Source organism: Haliaeetus leucocephalus, unplaced genomic scaffold (genome assembly GCF_000737465.1).
Source record: "Haliaeetus leucocephalus isolate CR32 unplaced genomic scaffold, Haliaeetus_leucocephalus-4.0 Scaffold83, whole genome shotgun sequence".
NCBI lineage: Eukaryota > Metazoa > Chordata > Aves > Accipitriformes > Accipitridae > Haliaeetus > Haliaeetus leucocephalus.
This window is the reverse complement of record NW_010972519.1, coordinates 2,062,549-2,086,297: the sequence shown is the minus strand read 5'-3', so window position 1 is coordinate 2,086,297 and position 23,749 is coordinate 2,062,549. Positions and strand designations below refer to the sequence as shown.

General features: G+C 38.9%; 1 protein-coding gene across 1 annotated transcript in view; it reads right to left on the bottom strand.

The window, feature by feature from the left end:
* LOC104841266 (engulfment and cell motility protein 1) overlaps positions 1–23,749 on the bottom strand; it is a 212,703-nt gene that overhangs the window by 93,549 nt on the left and 95,405 nt on the right. Inside the window, exons 7-10 of the mRNA XM_010582811.1 lie at positions 17,657–17,692; positions 9,896–9,995; positions 4,131–4,282; positions 3,175–3,253 (exon numbers count right to left, since the gene is read on the bottom strand). Of these exons, the coding sequence (XP_010581113.1) occupies positions 3,175–3,253; positions 4,131–4,282; positions 9,896–9,995; positions 17,657–17,692 (367 nt within the window). The remainder of the gene's footprint in view (positions 1–3,174; positions 3,254–4,130; positions 4,283–9,895; positions 9,996–17,656; positions 17,693–23,749) is intronic.

The following is a 23,749-nucleotide window of genomic DNA, read 5'->3' as shown; positions in this document are numbered from 1 at the left end:
AAATGTACTATTTAAGGATTTGGTTAACATATTGCACACTGCTATTTAGACACTGTTTATATGTACACAAAGGGGTAATGTTTGCATTTAGTAGATCATCGATTGGAAATAGAGCTCATGTATCACAGCCTTACATAATACAGCACAACAAACCACATCAATGCTGACACATGCTTAAGGACGTTCTTAGGATGCACTGTGATCTTGTGCCACTGGCACCACATCAAAAATATTGTTCACATTCAGAAGAAATAAATTTTTAAAAATTCCTGCTGATCTTTGTGAGAGTTGAAGAGTAATATAGAGTACATACCAGTTACTTTTATATAACAAACAAGAAACTGGAAAACGGGAAAACTGAAACTATTACATAAAACATATGAAGAACTGCATTGCTGAAACATAGCTGCAGAAACTATGTAAATAAAATGTTAGGGTGAGAACTTGCTCACAAAAAGAAAATAATTTTAATTGCAAGAACAAAGGCAGTCATGGACGTTGATTGTTTTCTTTATATGAGATAAAAAGTGCTGCAACAGAACATGGGAATGATAAGGAAGGAAGAAGGGACCAAAGACAAAAGCAACTCAGCTTTAGTTTTGAAGCCTTTTCTGGCTGAGCAGGTTTCAATTGCACATAACAGCAAAGGAATAAATGATACAGATGCTTTCTTCTCTTTTGGAAATGCACAACTGAGCTGCAGGGGGAGTGCCAGCCACATGATATACTTCATGTTACAGGGAACAGACTGGCTCGTTTTGTCAAAGTATATTCACTGGCAAAAGATGGACAGGTAAAGAACATAAGGTAGTCTTTTCTGCATTCAAGGCTAAAAAATGGGTATTATTATATTTTACTTTTTGGAGAGGATTATCAAATTGTCACTTCTTTCATATACCTATAATTTTAAAATCCGTTATTTGGATATTGCTTTTTGTCACTGGACCAAAAACTGATAGGAGCAACAAGCATTCACAAAACCAATTACTGCATCAAAATCAACTTTGCCTCCAAGAAGGCTATATGGCTATTAGCAGCTGATGGGCTGCCTCTTCTAAAATAAGTATTGTAGTAACAGATGAGAACAAAAATTATTTGACAAAATTTGCCATCTCATTTCCCATAGCAACATGTCTCTGCAAAAATGCAGACATTTGCCAAAAAAAGTGTTTCAAACATTCACACTATCATTTCAATGCTCAAACTCTCAGCTCTTTTCTGAAAAAGACTTTTTTTCTTTTTTTTTTTAAATAACCTAGGTTTCTCTAGATGATTTGGTCCTTGACAGTGGCAGAGGAAGCAAAGCAACCATAGAGTCCTCATTAAAAAAGAAAAACCTTGAACCTCTTGGCTTTTTACATTACAGAAATAGAAGGAAAAAAAAAAAAAAACCAAAAAAACCCAAACCCCCCCCCCCCCCCCAAAAAAAACAAAACAGGAGGGGAAGGAATTCAGATACCAGCACCAATTTAAATAATTTTCTTACCTGCAGTGCAGTCATCCACATCATGCCAGTTCCCGTAAGACAGTAGCAGAGAGGGTGCCAAAGCTACTAGAGTCATACAGGGTTTGGTGCAGTTTCTCACTCCTAACCATGTAAGTGGTGCGTGCTGAACCTTAACTTTTGAGTACCCACCGTCAGATAATTACATAAGACTCCATCACCTCAGTTCATTGTCTTAGAAAGACAGAATTCAGTAAAAGTTACTGAAGCTATCCCTATCTTGAAGCTAATGGACACCTACCTTCTTCAATGTATGGTTTAGTAATTAACCAGAAGATAGATATAAAGAGAAACCTAACAGATTCTGACTACTTATTATAGGTTATTAAAGGCTGAAGGAAATTTTCTGCAAGTGCCGGAGCTATTAGCCTTCAAGCAAAATCAGATCATTATATTTTGATGATCATAAACTCCATGACTAACAATTTTGTGTCACAGCAGCAGGTACTGCAGGTGAAGTGAAGTCTGCATGGTTTACTGCCAGCCTCACTAGATGGTTACACTGTTGGTGAAATACAGTTTTACTTGCTGGGAATACCCTGTGGTATTGTTATCTTCAGGAACACATGCCCACTGATTAATATTAAAGTCTCATTGACATCTGACACTGTCTCTCAACTTCAAATATGACTAAAGCATACTTTTTACAGAAACATAAGCAGTAGCAACTATTCACAAATGTAAAAAGCAAAATCTTTGGTTTTCTTACAAGGACCTATCATAGATCTATGCCAAAATTGAAATAAAGTTTTATTCCAATTTTTGTTCATTAGGTGCCGTCTTCCCTTAATAACTGAAGACTATTGGAGTAAGAAGGAAAAAAGGAGTGGGAGAAAAAGGCGCTTTTTTTTTTTTCTTTTTTTAAATTAAACCATGGTTTTAATTTCCCGTTTGCAATTTTAAAAATATTTTTGAAGCAAAAAAGAAAAATTACCCATTAGGGCTTTGATGTTTGTTTAAACAATCTCTGGCATTTAAAAATGTAAATATATCTAAGGGAAGTCCTTGTCAGAACTGATCAGCAGCTCTCAATGAACTTTTTCTGGACACTAGCAGTATGCCACCACAAGAATCATCATCACTGTTCCTGGTGACAGAAATGTTAAATAAATAAATGACTAAATCTGTTTTGACACAGGCTAATGACTTCATAAACATATATAAGACTTCTCTATTTTGTAACACATCTCATTCCATCCTCATTTAACAGCAACTAGCAATCTTGAAATACTTTCGAGAGTTCTGATCTCTGGCACTAAAGTTAACTTAAAATAGTATGCTATAAAAGTAATGAAATGCTTACATGGCAAGACATTTCCATTTTCAAAAGGAATGCATTTTTTTATTAAAAAATCGGGGCGGGGGGGAACAGTTTACCAAAAATAGCCTAGTTTTACAAGCTGTGCTGGCAAAGAGTTCAGTAGAGCCAGCCACAGTCAATATGGTTCATATGAGGTTACACGGAACTACAAAAGCACAGAAGAATGCTTAATCCCTACTAATATTGGTGTGAAATGGAGGTAGCTCCATTAAAATGAATACTATATCAGTATGAAACAACAGAACAAGTTTCAGTTTGAATTAACTGCAGGAAAAAGGTGGCTGGGACAGGTATGAATATGACACACTTTTCCTACAGATGTGTAGATATACAAGACCCAACAACTTACCTGCCTCTTATCATCCGGTGCTTTAAGGAAAAGTGCATTTATTACTGCAATGGTATATGTCTGGATTTCTTGGTCTGTCCTGTTTGTAACAAAATTATAAACATGAGAGAAGAACATGAATAGGCATGAGCTGTAGAAACTGATCTTCCAGTTGCATTACTGCAAGTAGAAGTGGACTTCTTAATGTTAACCATGTAAAAGTTAGGTCATCAGTCAAAGTTGGTCATGACCAGGTTGTCTCTATTACTGAGACACAATGTTCCAGAGGGAGACTCAGCATTCAAGAAAGGTAGAATTAGCCACACCCTTGAAGTGCCACTGACCCTCCACTGATCATAGCAGGAACCCAGGCAATCAGCTTCTGCCAAATGCCCAACAGCTAGAGGTAGGAAGAGGAAACTTCCCTAAAGGCTTCTGGGGATGAACCCACTGGTATCAAAAGCTTTTCAGGTGAGTGGAAGATGTCCCAGCTGGGAGGCAAGCATAACTATACACTATACACAATACACTACCCCTATGCTACAAGGGGCAGTATCCATCCATTTAACCACTGCACGTTACTGTTTAAGAAAAAGCCTCTCCCTTTTTAAATAAACCTTCAGCAAAAGTCGACCAATTTTTTTCTTACACACTTCCCAGAGGCTGGCAAGCAAAACAATCCCATCTGTATGTTAATGGCATTAAGCATTTTATTACTATGGGGTGCTCTTCTCTCCATTCCCCACTTCCAACTACACAGGCAGCTTAGTGCAAAACAAAAAATTAAAAAAAAAATATTAAAATCAATGATCAAGCAACTCCAGAAAGCTGGTTACAAATCACCCAGCCACTTATACTGGATGCAGGAATCGTACAGGAGGTTGCCAGTCTTTATACCACTCTTTTTTCCAAATGCTGTGCTCATCTGGGCAGAAAAAAAAAATCCACCGTATCAGGTGGCAGTTGAAGACACTCACCCCTGCAGATGTGGGATTAGCTGCCCAATTGTGATCTCCTGTGCCACCTTTTGGTACAGGTCATGGCTATTGAGCACCATCGATTCCAGGATTGCTAGCGACCGTTGCAAGATAGAGATGTCCGAGGCAAATTTGTTCACATAGCTGGCTATCTACAAATTCAAACATTTAGAGAATTTACATCTTGTGATGAAAACAGGGAAAGGGAAGAAGAGACAACTGTGGACATGGCTCACAGAAAGGCATCAGAGTACAAGTAGTCTTGTCCACACATCAGTGAATACCTGAAAGCCAATAACCAGGCACAGCAGATACCTTTAAAGGACACAGTGGCACAGATTCTTCAGCTGGCACAAAACACCATACATTTATGTCAATATTCATACCACCGAAACCTATGCTTCAACATTACATTATGAACATCATAAATCAACATTAGAGAACTAGAACGGTTATATTTTTTGTGAGGAAAACTTTGGAAAGGAGAATATTTCTCATTCTCTCCGGTAGAAATCTGTGCAGCAAGCTTTCTCTAAACAAGTATCTAGGCTCAAGGCAAATGTTTGAAAAGAAAAATTTACATCTAGCTCCCTGGCAAAACACGCCCTTGCTGTTAACAACAATGAGCTCTCTCCAGGTAACAAATTAAACTTCTGTTCATGATAATTTATCAGCACAACTGGTTCCATAACCCTGTCTAGAGCCCAGTCTTGCTAAGTGTTCATTCATCAATAACCTTCACTTTTACTGCAAGCTGCCACAAACAAATGGCATGTTAGTTAAAACCAGGTCTGACCTCTGCACGCTCACATCTGCAGAGCCAACACAGCTGTGCAGTAAGATGTGGCAACGTGCATTCTTCCACATGACCAGACCACAGACCCGCTTCCTGGGAAGAAGCTTGCCTCCTGCTGATGCAGGAAGTGAGAACTGCCCGGGTTTTCCTTGAACACATCAATACTGGCAGAGTCAAGCTGAAAGGTACCCAAGGAAGCACAGACAGACAGAAGAAATGTTGTGTGACTACAGTTATTTGCTCTTTACAGCCAAGTAACACACTACAGTGGCCCTGTCTCAGGTTTGATGCGTTCCTTCCAGAAAACTTCAAGTCCACGTGCTTCTTCAGTACTCATGCTACAAGCCACTAATGTGATTATACTGTTTCTGGTTCTAGATGCTTACTTAGGCCTTAGCATCATTTTCCTTTTGGAGGATGAAAGGCATGCGCTGTGCTTGGAAAAGCTGCCTAGCTGCCTGTAAAATTCACAGTTAAATATTGACATGTGGACAATGACATTGTTTTGAAGTTGTGGCATCTTGAGTAGTACTGAAGGAGCAAAACACCCTTTCTGCAACTTTGGTTGGAGAGTACAAGGAAAGAAGGACAGATTTTTCTTCTTGTAACCTATTGCAGCACTGCTGTTTGCTCTGCTACTTGGTTTGCATTACCACAATAACAACATGCTATCCTGAATATAACTCAATTCAGGAAATGCACATTGACTTTACAGAAAAAAGAAGAAAAAAAAAAAAAGACCCAACCCCTGCATGCATAGAGAACAGGAGGAAAGAAACAACTCAGCCTTTTTCTACTCTGGACTTTCAAAATCTGCTGCCTGCAAGTCTTGAGCCCAAGTAATATTTGCATTAGTATATGATGCACATTGTGCTGTTTAGAGTAACAAGCTGTATCTCAGAAGCACTGTACTACCCTACCTCTCAATGGTAATCCAGTTGTTTTTTGATGCACTGCAGCCAGAGCTGTCAGATGTCCAGAAGGCCCACAATACGGACAGTGTACGCACAGAGCAACTCTGCACTGCTCACACCATCAGCCAAATGTGCTCTGGATGCCTCACAGTCATCAGGCATCTGTGAATCAATTGTGCAGCAAGAATAAAATATGTCCAGACTGTGTCTCAACTTGTCAGACTACTGTCACCATCTTCTTTAGAAGCTCTGACACGTATGAATTATTCTTGGTGCAGCAGCTCCTTCCCATGGTATTTCAAGTGGCAGTGTAAATGCTTCACTGGGACATATTCGTATCGGGGACCTGCAGAAATCTCACAGTATAGATAACTTGAAACCTCAGTCTAGGACAGGCTGCCTTAGACATATTTATTCTTCTGATCCTGGACCATACCATCTTTTAATCATAAACACAAACCCAAGGTATGATGCTGGCTTGTGTGTTTGTGATTGAAAAGCTATGATATATCACACTGAACATACATACAAAGCATCTGCTAGGTAACTTGCATGTCAAGCTATGTATATTCATAACCGCCTTGCTAAAGCATGAAGTCTGGCCAGAATAATAGGCTTATCTACCCTGATAAATAAGGCATACCAGTTCCAGAGGGAGCAAAATTAGATTAAAAAGAAATTCCATCACCATACTTGAAGTTCTAGATGTGGGAAAAAAAAGACCCTTCTTGAAAAGAGACAAGAATCAATAGGAGTTCAAGTTTGTGTTATTTGCTGTTCTCTGCTTATTGAGCACCACGCGCGAGGAGGGCTTTCAACATCCAAAACTAATCCTGCACTCATTTGTCAAAAATTCTGATGATAAAAATAATGCAAGTTCACAGAAATACAACCTCTCCTCCAGAAACAAGCAACTTCACTGCATTGCACTTTCACATGAAAACCACTTTCACATGGGTGTGTTTCATCAAGGATAAAACTATTTGTTCAGCATAATACCTGTAACCTTAATATCTGCATAGTCCTATCGGGACATATATAGCCACATACAAAAGAATTGGCTTAACTTCCAATCGATTTCAAGGGAAATTAGGAATCAGAATGCCCTTACAAGTCCAGCCCCAGTGCTCTGCTGAAACAGGAGCTAAACATGTAAAGCGAGGGTAGATAAGAAACCTATAGCAAACTAATCATCTGAGTTCTCTTCCCATTACAGCATCACTTAAAGCACAGGAGAGAATTCAAAAGTTAAAAAAAAAATTAAAAAGATAAAATAAAATAAAAAAATAAATTAACAAACTGTGCCACCAACAAAAACCACACAGGGAAAGAACAGTGAAGGAAACATGATTTTCTGAGCAGTGGCATGTTCATTAGTTATTTGCCTGGACCATTTTGATGTCAGAAATGTACAGAAAGATCTGACAAAAGTTTTGTTCTCTGATAAGTCCTAACATATAGTAAAATTTTAAAGTGTGCATCTCATTTGCAAGTAAGGAACTAGAGTTGCACTTGACTACAGAAAAACAAACTGACAATTGTGAGACACAGAGATACTTTCCCTGCTGCCACCCCCTTTTCCTGCACAGTACATTTTAGAAGGCAGAGTAAACAATTCATCAGAGTTAAGACTCTGCATCACACAGTTATGAAACAGCAATTACATAAATAATTCTAAGAGATATTTTTAACTATCTCAACCAATACTACAAACTTTATTTCTCCTCCTGTAGGGACTAAAAATGGGAGTACCAAATTTGTATAATGTATGTTCATATCCAATTATTATGACATTTTCTAAGAACTGGGCATCCAAATCCTTTAGGCAACTATGGAAGCTGGAAATAAACTTCATTGTCATAAGCAAGAAAAAGGTCTTGAGAGAATCTCGCATATCATAAGGAAGATTTTTCAAATGATGCTATTCTCCCTTAAGATAAGGAACAAAGCTCTCCTTGAAAGTGTCAATTCTTATTTGCAGCAGTTGGAATAGCAGTCTTTATGTACCCGAAGGATGGGAGGGAGACTGCATCCAACACCAAGCAGTTAGTCATTAGAAGCAGTTAGAGGTTCCCCTTGAGGTCTCCTCCAGCTTCTACATCTTAAGTTAGAAAACTAATCAAGAAAAAAGTTCAGATTAATTCCTCCCCGTTCCAGTTTGGCTTCCATTTAACATGAAAGACAGCTTCAAAGGGCAGCACTCAATTGCAAAGTTCCCCCTCAGCTAGCAGAAATTTATCAGCTCCCTTACCCATCCTGTCAACCACTTGAGCAAGCCCATCAGCAACTTCAAGTGGCCTGTCAAAAGCCAAGGTCAGAGAAGCAAGTGAGAATAAAGCTGTAGATTGCCACCAGAGAGACATGGTCCAAAGGTGCTCCTTTAGGTTTGCCCCTTGCCCGCAGAGTCCCACTGAGGGCTCTGCTGTTCCGGCTCCCAACTGCGTGGGCACATCAGGACACACCGGTGCCTCTTTGCTCTATTTCTGTCATTCTTTGTCCTTCTGTTTCTCTTCTAACTGTCCTATTCTTCTCCTTGGTGCCTTTCTTGTCCACCAGTTTCACTTTTGGTTTTTACCGCCAGTTTTGGTTTTCATAGGTACTTTGTGAGAATGCTTTTGTTTGTGTCTTTTGTTTTGTTTTTAAAATTGGGTCACTGTCCAGGGAAACCTATGGAAGTGCCAGACAGAAGAGATGAGCCATTAACAGGGGTGCACACAGCACTTTTTTCTGTAGTCACTATACCACCCACAGGGCAAAAGACGTTGATAAGGTTAGACAAAGACAATCACTTTGAGTCGCTAACAAAGTAGATTGATTTAAACTCATTTTAGCAAGTTTCTTCATACACTTCTTAGTAGGCTCCGCTAGCAAATAAGGCATTCTGAGCTTGACTTTGTAACTCATGAAGTCAGTTAAAACAAACAGTTGTACCATTTTCTTTGCCATGAAAAGATAACAATAATCATCACCATAATCTATCCAGACTGCAAGATTGGCAAAAAAAAGACACTCCAAAAACCAGATTAATTACACAATTTTTTCTTACAAATAGCATCCATCATTTTTAATGACCAAAACTGAGCTTTAATATCTAATGCTCTTTTCATAATTGATTCTTCTTTCTCTTTTGGCAACAAAAGTAAATATGTACTTTCCTTTGGTGGTAGCAATTTTCTAACCAAATTTAAATTAAAAGTCTCTGCTCTGACACACTCTGTTAAAACAAAGATATATTTGCCTCAGGTTATATTCATTCCGTTACTGCTTCTGTTATCATTTTAGTGAAGTAACTGTAATATCTTTTGAACCTGTACAAATGCACTTTAAGTTCTGAGTTCAATCTGGTTTGAAAATTCCTTGTAAAGAAGTGTGGGTTGGTTTTTTTTTCCCCACAGTAAATGAAAAGAGTTAAATCAGTAACAAAAACTTTTTTTCTGAAGTCTGTTAAATCTGTTAAAGAGTACTCCTGTGTTTCTGCTGCTTTTGTGCATCTTCTACATGTAAGAAGAGAAAAAAAAATGCTACAAATCATGGAAAGACATGTTTCAAAACCACAGACCTCAGCTGCAAGATGCAGGGAGGCCAGAGTTCAACTTGATAAACTCAGTAGAGATCAGCTTAATTTCAATTTGTAAACTAACTAATTTCTCTCCCTCCCATACCCCCAGAGGAAACACTTCAGTACTGTTTTTGTTTCAAGAAATATGGTATTACTCATTTTAATTTACATTAAATCAAAAAATATTAATTTTTGCTTTAACTGCATGGTATCTGCCCAGGGAGGTCACACTGTAATTTAGCAAGCAATTTCTTGTGTAATAAGCCTAATACAGTGTTGATCCCATTTCACTCCCATTGATTTCCATAGAAGTTGGGCCAGATCCTGCAACTACAAACATTCATAGTTTGAAATAGCACTTTAATCCGACTTTCATGTACCTTTTGACCAATGATCTAAATAATGTACCTGGGGAAAAAGAAAAACCCAAACAAACCACAACTCACCTCAAAAATTTAAACTGATATAGAACAGATAGCATTGATTACAAATTTACCTTTTTGATGAATGCCACAGAGAATGTATCCCACGATACAATCCCATGATCCATCAGCTCAACAAATGCAGTCAGTGTAAAGGACAACATATCTCCAAAGCTGCAAGAGACAGGAGTCATGACAACATTTACCAGTAACGCAGCAGGGCAGTGACCAAGGGAATAAAGCAGCAAGAAGCTTTCGGAAAGGCAGGAAAATGAAGCCAATTACGGACTAAGAGGTAGCAGAAGAGCAAGAGAGGCCGTGCAACAGACAGTCTCCAAAACAGTTCAGCATGGACATCAAGAACAGTCACCTGGAATAAAGCAATTTTGTAAGAGAAGAACTAATTCCCAGGAGAACACTACATGCAATGCTCAAGGAAATCAGATAATCCAAATTAAATTGCTCTTATAAATTCAGAGGTCTAGATTTAACAGAAGAACAGAAGTGAGCTTTTTCTTAGCAACTTATGGAAATGCTCCTAATTGAATGTCATACAGAAGTGCCACGTTTTGGTACCTCTGTATTAAGCAGATTGGCAGAAAGTTAGTGGATTGTTTGTTCCTTCTCTTACAAGGAAGCAAAAATATTTAAAAAATGCACCAGAAGAGATTTTCTATTGAGCAGCAATTTTCCATTATTAATGCTTCAATATCCTTCTTTGAACCTGAAGATACATCTCCTTTTGTTTATCTATGGGCAAATGTGTCAAGGGAATTGCAAAGTTCCCATAGTTCATCCAAGCATGCAGCTCAAATAGTTTAGGGTTTGCAGGCCACTACACTGCATTTTACACCTGTAAATTCACACCAGTAAATCTGAGATTCAATGCATCTTTGTATGAAGTCAACTAAATTCAAATTGGGTTTAATCTCAACATAAACAATATGCTCTAACCTGACTAGCTGCACAGGAATTTTCCACGTTAAAAACCAGTTTTTAAAGATTAGCTTCATTTCCATGTATAGTCAGGGCACCAAACAGTCAGCAGCCATCATGATTTCAATGAAGCCATTCAATGAGGTCACTACTCAATACAAGCAGCAGTGCACAGAGCCCAAAATGAAGCAGTGTATTACCTTTAAGGGCATGCTAAACCACCTGCAAGGTACTCTGCCACAAAGCCATTAACAAGCATAAGCATACAATCAATCTAAACAGCATGAATAGTCCCAGTGATTTTAATGCAACAGCTTACCTAATAAAAAGATAAAATGAAAAAAACCTGTCAGATTGGAACTGCAATGCTCAGTATGTTGAAAACCTGAGTCTAACACTATAGCCGTAGTTAAGCAATGTAATTGGTAATCCTTTTTCTGTGATTTGCTCTCCTACTGTCCTGCACCAATCCACCACAAATAAGTGAACTTACCCACTTCCACTCAGATGGAAGACGTTTACAGCAATACAGAGAAATCAGTTTCATGTAGCAACTCCAATAGCCAGTTTACTGGATTTGATATAATCTGCCATTTAGGGATTTCTGATGGTGAGATGCAGCCTTTAGCAGCCTCTTCATTTAAGAAAGGAGCTCTTGTTCATCAAAACTCCACAGATACCCTCTACTAAAAATAAATCTGCCATTCTTGACAAAACAAAACAAAAAACCCCCACACCTTTCTCTTCCACAGTAGGTAAGGGTATCCATTGATACCCTTTGATTATTTAGGACAAGATGAAAAAAACTACTCCAAAGATCAAACAAGAAAAATACAGTGCCTTTAAAAAAATCCACTGTAATTCTGCAAAGAGTATTTTGTTCAGCAAATACATGATCTGGAAGTTTTTGGCTTGCTTTGGGGAGGGATAGGGGACCAGTTTTGTTTGCTTCTTTTTTAATATTGCAAATCTTTTAAGAATTAAATTAGATTTAAAATGTCATCATTAGCATTCCAAATAATCAAGGATTTTATAACAAGGCGACAATAAGACTCTGCAGGAAATTTAATCAGCTCTGGTCCTGTCATTTTCCCCAATCCATTCCTTTTGCATAAAATGGTTATTTATCAACCCACAAATAAAACACAGCACCCCTAGGAAAGGCTTCCTTCTAAAAACTTGTACCAAATTCTCATGCATCTTCATGACAGAATACTTCCACAAATACATGGAATTCTGGTATTTTAAGAAGCTAGACTAAATTAGATCCAAATGAAAGAAAAAAATTACAAAAAGATAGGCCATATAGGTTGAAACGTAGATAAAAATATCTCTCCCAGCATTAAACTAAGCAGATAAATTATCTCCCCTAGAGTTCCTCATATATTGTTTAAAAATTTAGTCAATTAACCTGTATTTAGTACATAAATACTCTTCTAGAAACTAACTGTACATGAAAGCTAATCCCCATTAACAATGGGTATAGTTTAGAGGGATTACTTAAATTGTATTAAACCTGCATATGGATATTCACCTTCAGAACAGCAGTGGCTGGACTGTAAAGGAATTAAACTAAACTGAATTCAACAGTCTCATTTATTCTTCTCACCAAAACTACTAATTAATCCTGCCAATTAATGCAGCCTCCTCCACAGCTTTGGAGGGGAAACCGGGTTAACGGAGCTGAAAATACTGGTATTAATGTATAAACCTGGGGTTAGTAGATGAGACAATGATACAACCTTTGGGATCCAGAAGGTGAAAGTACTTTTCAACTTAAAATGATCAGACACCCCACCAGGTTTCACTCCAGTGACAATGCTTCAAATAATTAATGGCAGAGGTGCAACACTGGGACTAATCAAGCAGCAAGAAATACTCCCAACTTTCTATATTATGCAGCATCACACATACATAGTATGTATTTTTTAAATATACAGCTATGCATATGCACCTGCGCACACATATATACACTAAGTGGCATTGCAAAAGTCAAAAGCCAGGCTTAAAGGATAAGCATTAGGAACAGCACAGCTAGAGATGAAAGCAATCTCCAGAGTAACTAGTGCAAGATAAGGCTTAAAGTATCTGGAGGGGGAAGGGAGTGGTGTTGATTCATTGTTATGTGTTTAAACACAAGCAGATAGGTAGAAATAGACTTCCAAGAAATACACTTCAAGATACACATGCACAGATGCACTTATACTAGTAAGAGCGGCAGGCAGAATAGAGATGCTAGAAATTTCAAGGGAATTGAAGCTTGTTCATAAAAATAGTAATCTTAGAAAATACATGGTAGGAGCTGTTTAATTCAAAATCTCAGTAACTGTTTTAGTCATAGAAAAAGTCTGAAAAATAATGGGGCCTCTTTCTTTATAAAAATCTTTTTTAGACTAATCCACAGCACAAGGCACAACAGTTCTGTAAATATCAAACCCTTGCTGCTCTGCCAAAACGACTTCATAGTTTGAAGGTAATTCCTTACGAAGGTGCTTTTTAACGTGTGTCATCACAGCAAGAGTGGAAAAACGATCAGAAAGGTGCACTGTGTAACTGCAATTTCGTATCTCACTAACACTAACATTTTCATGATGTATGCTCTCAGGCAAGCTACTAGTACAATCCCTCTGGAACGCTGTTCAGGTCTCTGGCTCTTAGGTGGCGACACCTTACACTGGGACAGCTGGTGAAGCTTCCCCCATTCTCTAGTGCCTGACTCCCCTCTTCCAACGACCGTGGTGAGGATGGGTGAACAGGTCATGAAGCACTTCCTCACCCACAGCAGCTCTCAGCAAAAGCCTCTTAAGCAGCGGAAAGCTGTGGTCTGCAAGGCCATCAGCAGTCCCAGCGTGAGCTGTTGCGGTATGGATGGACAGCCATGGTCTGATCCACAGTCTGTAAACCTCAACCCCTCTGACACACCTGGCTGAAGAGTAAGTCAACAGTTGCATTTCACATCTCTAGGTTTTAGAGAAATACCAGGTCAAAGCCTGTTAATTTACATTCCTAAGAATCTTCTGCATTCTTACCTTTAGAAACTATGAAGAAAAAATACTCCACGTTTTGATATTAGCTTTTCTTTCCTAAAAATGACAGGAATGCATGTGTGACCCTGACCACCACACCTGTCTCTCACCTGCCTTCCTAGTATCATTTCTACATGCTAAACCATCTTTTTATCATGTGTGCTAAGTAATCCTCAGATGTATATATAGAACTATGGCTGATATTTTGAAAGATGCCTAAAGCAATTTGGATGTCTTACTGAAATAAATTAATGGGACTTGAGCACCCAAATCCCCTAGATGGTTTTGGGGGGAGGGGAAAAAAAAACAAACAACTCAATCCTTGTTTAACACACATACGAAAAAGAACATTTTATTGTTATTGAGGACAGAAAAATATTCAGCTGTTTAAATGATTATTTAAATTGAGATAATTAGTCAGGCTCAGCTGTCATCGGGTAACACAAAAAAAAAAAGCAATATAAGCTTTTACAAAGCTAGGTGGACTGTCTGATGTTTTATATGGTAAAAGTTGCATAGCAGAACCTGGAAATTAACCGTTGCTTGTCTGTCACAACCAGGATACAGCCACCAGCCCATTAGGACTAGAAGCCAAAGACAGTACTTCTTTACACAAAGCATTTTTTTCATGGGCAAAACAGAAGCAAAGCTGATCTCTAATTGTGCAGAGGGAAGGCAGCAAAGAAACAACTTTAACTGGCAAGAGGCAACAAGAGAGTAGCAGCTACTACCAAATGCAGGAGTTGAGGAAGCGGTTAACTTTAAGTCCCTTATCATTCAGCAACTGTGCTTACAGACTAATACTGGGCAGCTGAAAGGCCTGACATTATTGAGGTCAACATCAAAGAGTAAGAACAGCTTTTTAAGTTAGAATTGTCAAGGATAAAAGGCCATGAATAAATTTAAACAGGGGAGCAGAATATATCTAATCATCAGAGGACAAGAGCTCTGGAAAAGCCATGGGGGCAAGAACCTAAGTAAGTCTAAAACTGATGATGCAGCAGGATGCTTTGCAAGCACAGTATGAACAAGTACCTTTTTTATTGCTATGGCTCCTCTTCATTGCTTCTACACCGCCTTGTTTCTTCAAGTAACCTTTCCAAGGGTGAAGCTAAGCCACCATCAAATCAAGCTAAGAACAATTCACACCTACTTGGTACTTACTCAGTACAGCTGAAAATGACTGAACAATATGTGGGGCACCTGCCCCTATTTTTCTAGATGATTACAGAAAATGCACTTAACTGCTACACTGCAGTTGACACAGATTATTTTTTTTCATGGTGCCAAGCACCATGGAAATATGTCTTTGCCATACAGTTTCACTGCGCTCATTACAAGAGATCAGCCCTACTGATTTTAAGCTACTTGCATTCCAAAAATCTGAAATAGCTTTGTAACCCTGGTATCAGGGCTTCTCTAAGCTTGAAAATTAACTCTGATTAAAGAAAACAAGCTGCGAATTTTAAACAGAACTGTAACTATTCTTGAATAAATCCAGGTGTAGATACTCTTCTTATGGCGTATGACTAAATCCACTTTGAGGTACATTAAGCATTTGTCTGCATGGGAAACTAGCCCAGAGGAACTATTACACACTGGTTCTTCACGCAGATGTGATTAGAATTACCTTTTCTCTTATTCCCCATCTTTTAAATTCCTAGTTTTTCTCATTTCATAGTAATTTCCTTAAGTGGACCAGCTTTTCTTAACAGACCAGGAATAACTAACTACACAGGAAAAACATCACTCTCTAATCAGCGTGGTTTGACTACAATTCAGTACTGCAATGCAAAGGTCAATTAATAGAGCTGTTTCATGGGAATTATTTATATTTTTTTAAAAATCCAAGTATTAGCCAACATAACAAAATGGGAACCCCTAAAACTGAAAAGACAGAGAAAAAGAAACTCACATTTTAGAAGAAAAACTTCCTTCAGCAGAGAAAGCTATTAAACAAAGCTTCTCTGAAAATCAGGATTTAATTAAGTCAGGCTAGCATGTGCAAGCTACCAGAGATAAAATGAAATACTGGCACTTTATGAAATATATCATCCTGTAAATCAAAAGTAACTTTTTTTTTTTAATTAGCATTTGGTTTCTTTACGTTTCTTTAGTCAAGAAGATAGCAGGTGGAGGTTGCAAAGTTTTAGTTTAGTTCATTATATCAAGCTGGGGGGGTTTATAGTTCTTGTTTCATTGGACCTCTTCCCATTAATACACGGGTGAAAAATAGTCAGGATGTTCAATAACTACACTCATAGAGCACTAGTGCATACGCCTTCAAAATGTACAAACAGGCCAGCTTCCAGAACTATTGGTTTCACGTCCTGACCAATGGGTCTGGTATCTTGAGTCCCAAACTCAAGAATCTGTGTTATTTTAATGGTATCATTTCACATACTACTGATGGAAATCAAAATACTAAACTGTGTATCCTGATGTAAGTTGAAGCTTCTGCTGGCACAATTTAACTTCCAAAGTTAGAATAAACTTTAGTCACATACACTTTTTTTACTACTGCATCCACTTACGTGCTATATCCACACTGATCAATAAGAATCCTCTTAAAATGTGTAGTGCCTTGTTCCCATGAGTAAACAAAACTAAACTGTGTCAAAAAAAAAAAAAAAAGGCAAGCCAGATGATCAGTATGATCAGGTTCTAAAACCAGGGTGCAATGCACCTGTAAGTCAGTATTTTAATACTGTCTTGAGGACAATCACATAATTTAATGTAGAGAAGCCTACAGGGTAACAGAATTCAGAAGCAAAGATATGCTGAAGGAGTATAACTATTCTTCCACATAGAACTATTTTCACAGCAGTGAGGAAAACCCCACCATCTAAATGCACAGGCGGTACCTTGTCTCGGCAGAGGTGATGCTGCCAAGAATTCTGAAAGCCTCATGCCATTTTAATCATTTTCCTCAGAATCTAAACTCTTCTATTATGAAACAGGTTATTTTGCATTAGGTTGAGAAAGCAAACGTACAGGAAGGATCTAAGTTTCCTGCCAAATTTATTCTTACTGTCTAATCTATTTATTAGGCAATGATTTAAAAATGAATGTTTTAGAACTTGGTTTACAGCAGATTTGCAAAAGTATGATTTATCATGGATTCAGATGGGGAGCTGCATTTCCTGCATGATAAACCACACCAAGCTCTCAGAGTAACAGATGTACGGTTAACTGATTAATTATTCTTTTGCTTCCTTGGGTTTTAGTTATACTTGAGATGCCAAATCTGCAAGCCAATCAAGATATTAGAGTATCTCTTGGGGTCCCAATTTATCAAAGCCTATGAAGCCTGTGCTTAACTTGAAGCACACAGAAGAGTTCCATGCAAAATCATGAGGGAAATAAGCATGCTTCTGAACTTTCTGATATGAGGCCCTTTACTACATTGCAGCTTTCCTTTACGCAGTTAACTGCAACACTTAGCATTACCTAGGACCAGCAAATAATAGGAATTCAAACTGGCACAATGACTCTTACTTTCATCTCACTAACATCAACAATTAAAGTTGCCTACTACCAACCATGTAAGCCAGACAAATTTAAGAGGGGAACTGGGGAAGGCGGGAAATTGTTTGCTTAAATTAAGAAAACAAAACAAAAGCCTTTACTTCGGGAATAGTAGAAGCCCCTACAGAAGTTACAGAAACGAAGCACTCATTCCACAAGCAAAGCAAAAAAGACTTCATCAGAAAATTTTAACAAGCATCAAAGAGCAGAAAACAGAGAGGGTTGAAGACTTGCTGAATGAATATGCGCAGTTGTATTTACATATAAAGATTAGCACAAGGGCCTGAACTCAGTCATGCAAAAGAAGAGGCAGTGTGCAAGGTGATGATCTAATCAGGTTCTTACCAGGGCTTCATTATCTTCTGCAATTTCTGATATCGTCTGCAAAATTAAAACTTGCACGTGAGGAGACACACTTTAAAACATCTGTACTCTACCTACACATACACACCCCCACACATACATCCATGCTTGATTCATAAAATTCAAAGACAGACACACAGTAAGAGGCAGTAAATCACTAACAATTTGCTATGAACAGAAACAGTTCAGTAACTGGTAAAGAACATTCAAAATTAATTCCAAATATTTGTTCAGAATACTTGTGTTAACCTCTGTTAGGAAAAAAGCAGAAGAGAAAAGACAGTTAATAGGGGAAATATATCAGATTTCTCAAAAACCTGTTTCTCTTGACTATTAAAGCATGTCTAGGCATCCTAAATTAGTTAAGTATTTGTGTAAAAGAAGTCTTTGGTACAAAACAATGAAGGTTTACACATTAAGCATTTTCTGTCTCGTTGCTATGACATGTAGTCCGTTTCCTGAAAATCTCTTTTATTTACTTCCAGTCTCCATCAATAATACCGATGTCAGAGTTGTCAGCATGGTTGAAAGTTGTTGTGTAGTTAGGACCAACACAGACCAAAATCCTGACCTTCTGAAGTCAGGGACAAGTTTTCCGTTGACTTCGAAGAGAGGCAAAAAATTTACCCTGGGTTTTTAACCACAGGGTCACATTTACTCAACAACTCAAAACTATCTTGCACCAGCTCCGTGACACATAAATACAGCGCAGCAGTCTTATTCCAACAGAACGTGCAGGCTCACTCATAGCTCTTTTGCTCTTTAAATTCACACACTGATGGACATGCCTAGACCCAAGATGCTGAATCAACTCACTTGAGAAAGACAATGACCTGCAGAAGAATGTCACTTACTGATTCGGATTCTAAGAGGCCAAGCTACACACCCAAACTTCAGTGTGATTCTCTTGCTTTCCTAGTAGCTTTCAAAACACTTGGCTCCTAGTTGCAGCAAGAGGTCTCACGCACCCCACGAGTTTTTTTTATTTTAGGCATTTCCTATTTTTCCACGCAAGATATACACTGTTGTGTCTCATTGGTAAACCAGAAGCTATGGCATCGTATTACTATATTCAGGAAACTGGAAGCCAAATATTAAGGGGGGGGGGCAGGGGGACAAATAATAAGTGCATTTGAAAGCTGTAGCCCACTAATCACAATTTGCAAGTCATCCTCCTGCTAATAACTGGCTTCAGAACTGCTGATTATGCTACTAAGCGAGCTGAAGAAAGAGACTATTAATGGTAAAAATGGTATCCAAGATAAATAATTCTTTTTAAAACACCACTTAAACAAACAAACAAAAAAATTTCATCTTCTACTTAATCCCTTCTTGTGTCTCCTAAATCTATTTCACAGTTTTATTTCAGACAGTTGGCTGCAGCTCCACACCAGGCAGACTCCTATTCAAAAGGAGAACAAAGAGGTCCCTCCTTCCTCCCTGTCCCCTCCTCCCCAGGTCTTCCCCCTTTGCACTTGTTGCCATGTCGTTCAGCCCACAACAGCTCTAGCACTCCAAGCTCTCCAACCACTGATTCAACTCTCTCCCAGAACCTGGCTAGATTTTATTTATTTTTTTTCCTTTTGGTATAGCAGTAACTGCTCCCACCTTGCATTTTCCATTCTGTTTATGCATAAGTAATGTTGCACTTTCTACAGAGACCACGTGAGCCTATCTACAGAATTTCTTCAAGAAGGACCAGTCTCAGGGAGGGCAGCTTTTGGGCTGGCTTGTGTAACCATCAGGGGAGAAAACACAGAGAGTACATCACAGGAAAAGTGGTTTGAAATCCTTCATTGCTAGCTGTGAGCTGCAATACTCATGCCTGAAGGTAATGATGGCACAGTCTACCATGTATCCAAGCACAGATTGGGCTACAGCCTAGCTCAAATGAGAAAAGTGACAAGATTTTGTTCTTGGGATATCACGGCTTCGATTCTTTTATGCTACAACAGCTATCTGTGGAGTCAGTAACAATGAGTAAACAAAAAGCACCCTGATGATCAGAGCACCTTGAAAAGGGGAGAAAGTTACCCTCAACATGCTTTTAGGGGCAGAAAACTTCAAAGCATTTCCCACAGTAGGAGATCCCAACTTCAGCAGAATGTCATTCCTGAGCTTCTGCAAACAGAGCACTTCCTTGCTGCAGCAGACTCTGCTAAACCCTAACAAGAACAACCACCACCACAAATGGGTTTTGTCATCTCCCAAATGTGCATGGATCCAAGCAACCTTATGCAGCACTTGCCAGCAAAACTTCATAGCATCCTTCTGAGTCCAGTTTTTAAAACAGCTGCTTTTCATCCAGGTGCTGGCTTTGGCTAAGCAACAAGTAAACTTGAAATTGGTGCTGTGCCTGTCTGCCATCAAAAAGAAACAAGCGTGGTGTTTGCAAACTGGTAGCACTTCAAAGGGCAAACTGAGTTTTGTCAGAGATTTTTCACAACAGGCTATAATCAGGTGCATTTTCTCCATGACTGAGCCCAGGGATTAAAGAACAAACATCTGAGTCCTAGAACAAAACATTTAGACAGCGAGACTCTTAGCTGTTACAGAACTCTTATCTATCTTGAGTTAACTGGCAATCAGTTAACTTGAGGTCAGAAGATGTGCAATGTACAAGAAAATATAAATTTAGAATAATATTGAGAAATAATTGAATCATAGAGGAATTTTCTGGTAAAGCAATACAAAGACAACAAATTTTGACTTGAGAGGAAAGATAACCACTGTGTTAGACAGAATAATTTCTACTAATCTCTGTTGTTTTGGGAAGTGTGATAAAAGCAGCAACCAGTCTAGGACATACAATGTTGCAGCAACATGGTACAGGATGATTATAGATAAGACTTTTACAACTGAACAGCTGGAGCTGTTATCTAAAGGTGTGAGTGCTATTTTCACCCCATCATCAAACCAAAAACCTAATACAGAAGGACCTGGCATGAGCAGGAGTTCCTCTCATATTCACCCACAGACCACGCTAAAGTTACCACTGAAGCAGCAGCCAAGCTAACTCTTCCAGCAAGTCAGCCTGGAAAGGAACAAGTATCGTCTGCCACCTTCACCAGCTTTCCTCTTTTTATATATATATATATATATATATATATATATAAACTGCTGTTTCTTCTAGAGCACTGACTATGTGGTAGCAACCAGACAGTTCTGTAAAATGTTTCCTGGGTGAATTACCACAGGTATGGTCAAAAATGCTGAAAGCCTTGCTGATCTAGACACTGTAATTAGCTCAATACTTTTTTTTTTTTTTTTTTTTTTTTTAAAAAACCATCCCTCAATTGCACTTGCACAGATAGGAACAAAATCACGGCCAAAACACAATCATTCTGAGGGTAAATTAAATAGTGTTTGTGAAAGGTTCATATACTAGAGTGGTGAATGACAAAAACAGACAACATCTTTTATACAGGGAGAAATCTCAAAACAAATGCCAACATAATGCAAAATAAACAATAACAACAAGTTACCGGTTTAGACATTTTGCTACCATAACACATTCCCTGTTTGGCCTCAAAGGAACTTTGTGATACATTTCCAGCTGAATCCCGAGGAGCAGCAGTTCCCTTTGGACTTCCCCAAACCACACAGACTTAATACTTACTCAAATACTGCAGGTTATGTCACAAGCAGCTTCCAGCGGACACCAGCTTAGCAAGGACCCGACCAGATCAACTCCTATCTGTTCATGTCAAAAATTGCTATACAAGGACCAAAGATACCCCAAATCTAAACCCCAGCTGGGCTAACACCCAGTGCACAGTAAGGGCTTGTCTGCACTGGGGAAAACAACTAAAATGTCATCCCAGTGTGGAAGCCAGTGTGGACCCACCAGAGTTAACCAAGCCAAGAGCTAAAGCAGTCACACCACTTCACTGCAACCAACTTTTCCGAGCCCACACTGTTTAAGCACACGCAGAGTAGGATAAAAATACCACTGAGGACAAAAGCTTTTCATGCAGCATGGCCCCAGTGAGGGCCATTATTAGCAAAGGTGGAAGATGTTCACAAGAACTTCCTCCTCTACAGAAAAACTGATGGGATGGTGGATGAAGGACCTGCTAACCACATTAAACTGGTATTTGGCTACTACTTTTCAGGCAAACACAAGAATAGCCCACATTCTGGATAACAGGCAGTGTTTAGAAATATGACAAGACAAATACACAGGAGTACGTATTTCTGGCTTCTGTCTGTATCAGGTGTGGCTATCACATACAAATGAATTCTGGGAAACACTCTGGCCATGAGGTTGAATAAATAAATTATTTGGATGAAATCTGAAAAATTACTACTATGCTATGCGGCAGCACTCCCACTCCTCACAGCCACTACAACATCCCACAGCCACCACAGTGCAAGAGATGAAAACATCCTGGAAAGTCGCAGAAGTGGAGATTCTAAGCTCTTCTCTTTATTTCTGCTGGTTCCTCAAATACTACACTTTTGTCTGGAGTTAAAAACAAAACAACAAAAAAATTAGTTTTGCCCAGCTTGATACTCTGAAGAACATTTGGAAATATAAATCCACTGCTGGAATTACTTTTTATCACATTTTACAAGAGTGGTTGCCAAACAAAACCCAGTAATACTGTCTCCTCTTCCCTGTTCCTGTCAACAAGGTGTTGATATCACCACTTAGCAGGGGTCATTTAAATGCTAATATTCTTAAACACAAGCAAAGTAAGAAGAAAAAGCATTTAGGATGGGGGGAGTGCAAGGAGCAGCAACTCTCCCTCTCTTCCCTCCAAAGATGTGATTTTTGCTGGTTCTGACGTGCGGAAAACAGACTCCACAATCAGTGAGATTGTAAAGTAGGTATGTTCATTCAGCACTGGGCAGCATGGGGGGTAGTCCCACCAAAGTCGTGCGCACCTGACTTGGCAGTTCGCTTTAAATTTATACAGTCAAGTGTTACATATATAGAGAGTTTCGCAATACGCCTATACATAGGCATTACATATCCCCGCTTCATATTAAAATTAGCTCTAGGAAGTCATTTCCATAGTCTCCTCTCAACTGCGCTTGCGCAGTGCCTCCTTATGGTGGTCGTGAAGATGAAGGCTGTATGTCTTCTTCACGGTGAACTCTTAACTTTCTGTTGTCCCTTGGCATTTGTCCAAATCCCAAGGCCGGTCTTGGCTGGTTGTTGGAGTCGACTGCTGCTTCTTGTCAGGGACTATCTCCTGTCCCAGCCAGCCTCAACAATGCAAACATTAAACATCCGCTTCTCATCCCCTTGGGCCATGTCTACCTCTACTGAAACTTCTTTAACTTCATTATAAGCTAGATAATTTTTAAACAATTCCTATCTACATTCATATATCTACTATATCTACTAAGATTCCTTTGGTTCCCAGTCTCAGTTCAATCTTGCACGATTAGGCTTTTATGTAAAACATACAGTGTGTGCTACACACACGTAACAGATATACAAGAAATTGTACTTGTGTGTGCTGAGAGGGAGGGTAGAATGCAAGCCTGAAGACTTGATGGGAAAACAAACCCAAAATAGAGCAAGCAGGAGAAAAATAAACCAACAAACAAAGCCACCCCACAAAGAAAACCTACTCCACTTTCTTCCTTTATGGGAACTGCACTAAAAGAGGGGGCTGCAGCCCTTTCTCATTCTCCTGTCTTTACCATCTCCACAGTGGTCTAACAGGATTACCTGTTTTTATATACTCTTTTGGATTTTTGCCTCATAGACAATAGTCACCCTCTCCCAACATTACAGAAGCACTAAGAAATGAAGACTGCATAAAACGCCCATTGGACAAGAATTGATTTTGGCAGCAATGTCAAATTAAGTAATCTATGCTTTCAGGTGAAGCTTCACAGGAATGGCTGAGCTTGTCTAACAGCCCAGTGCTGTCAAAAATACAAATTATTTTCTTCCCTCCATCGGCTAGCTTATTTTCTGACAGATTAGCAAACTGAATTGGATCACTGAGGAGTCAGACAAGCACTGGAGGTGACCAAGACAGGGAGCAGGTACTATACAGCCAGTAGCCAGGAAGGGTGGAAAAGGACTACTTTATTTAGTGGCAAAGACCTACT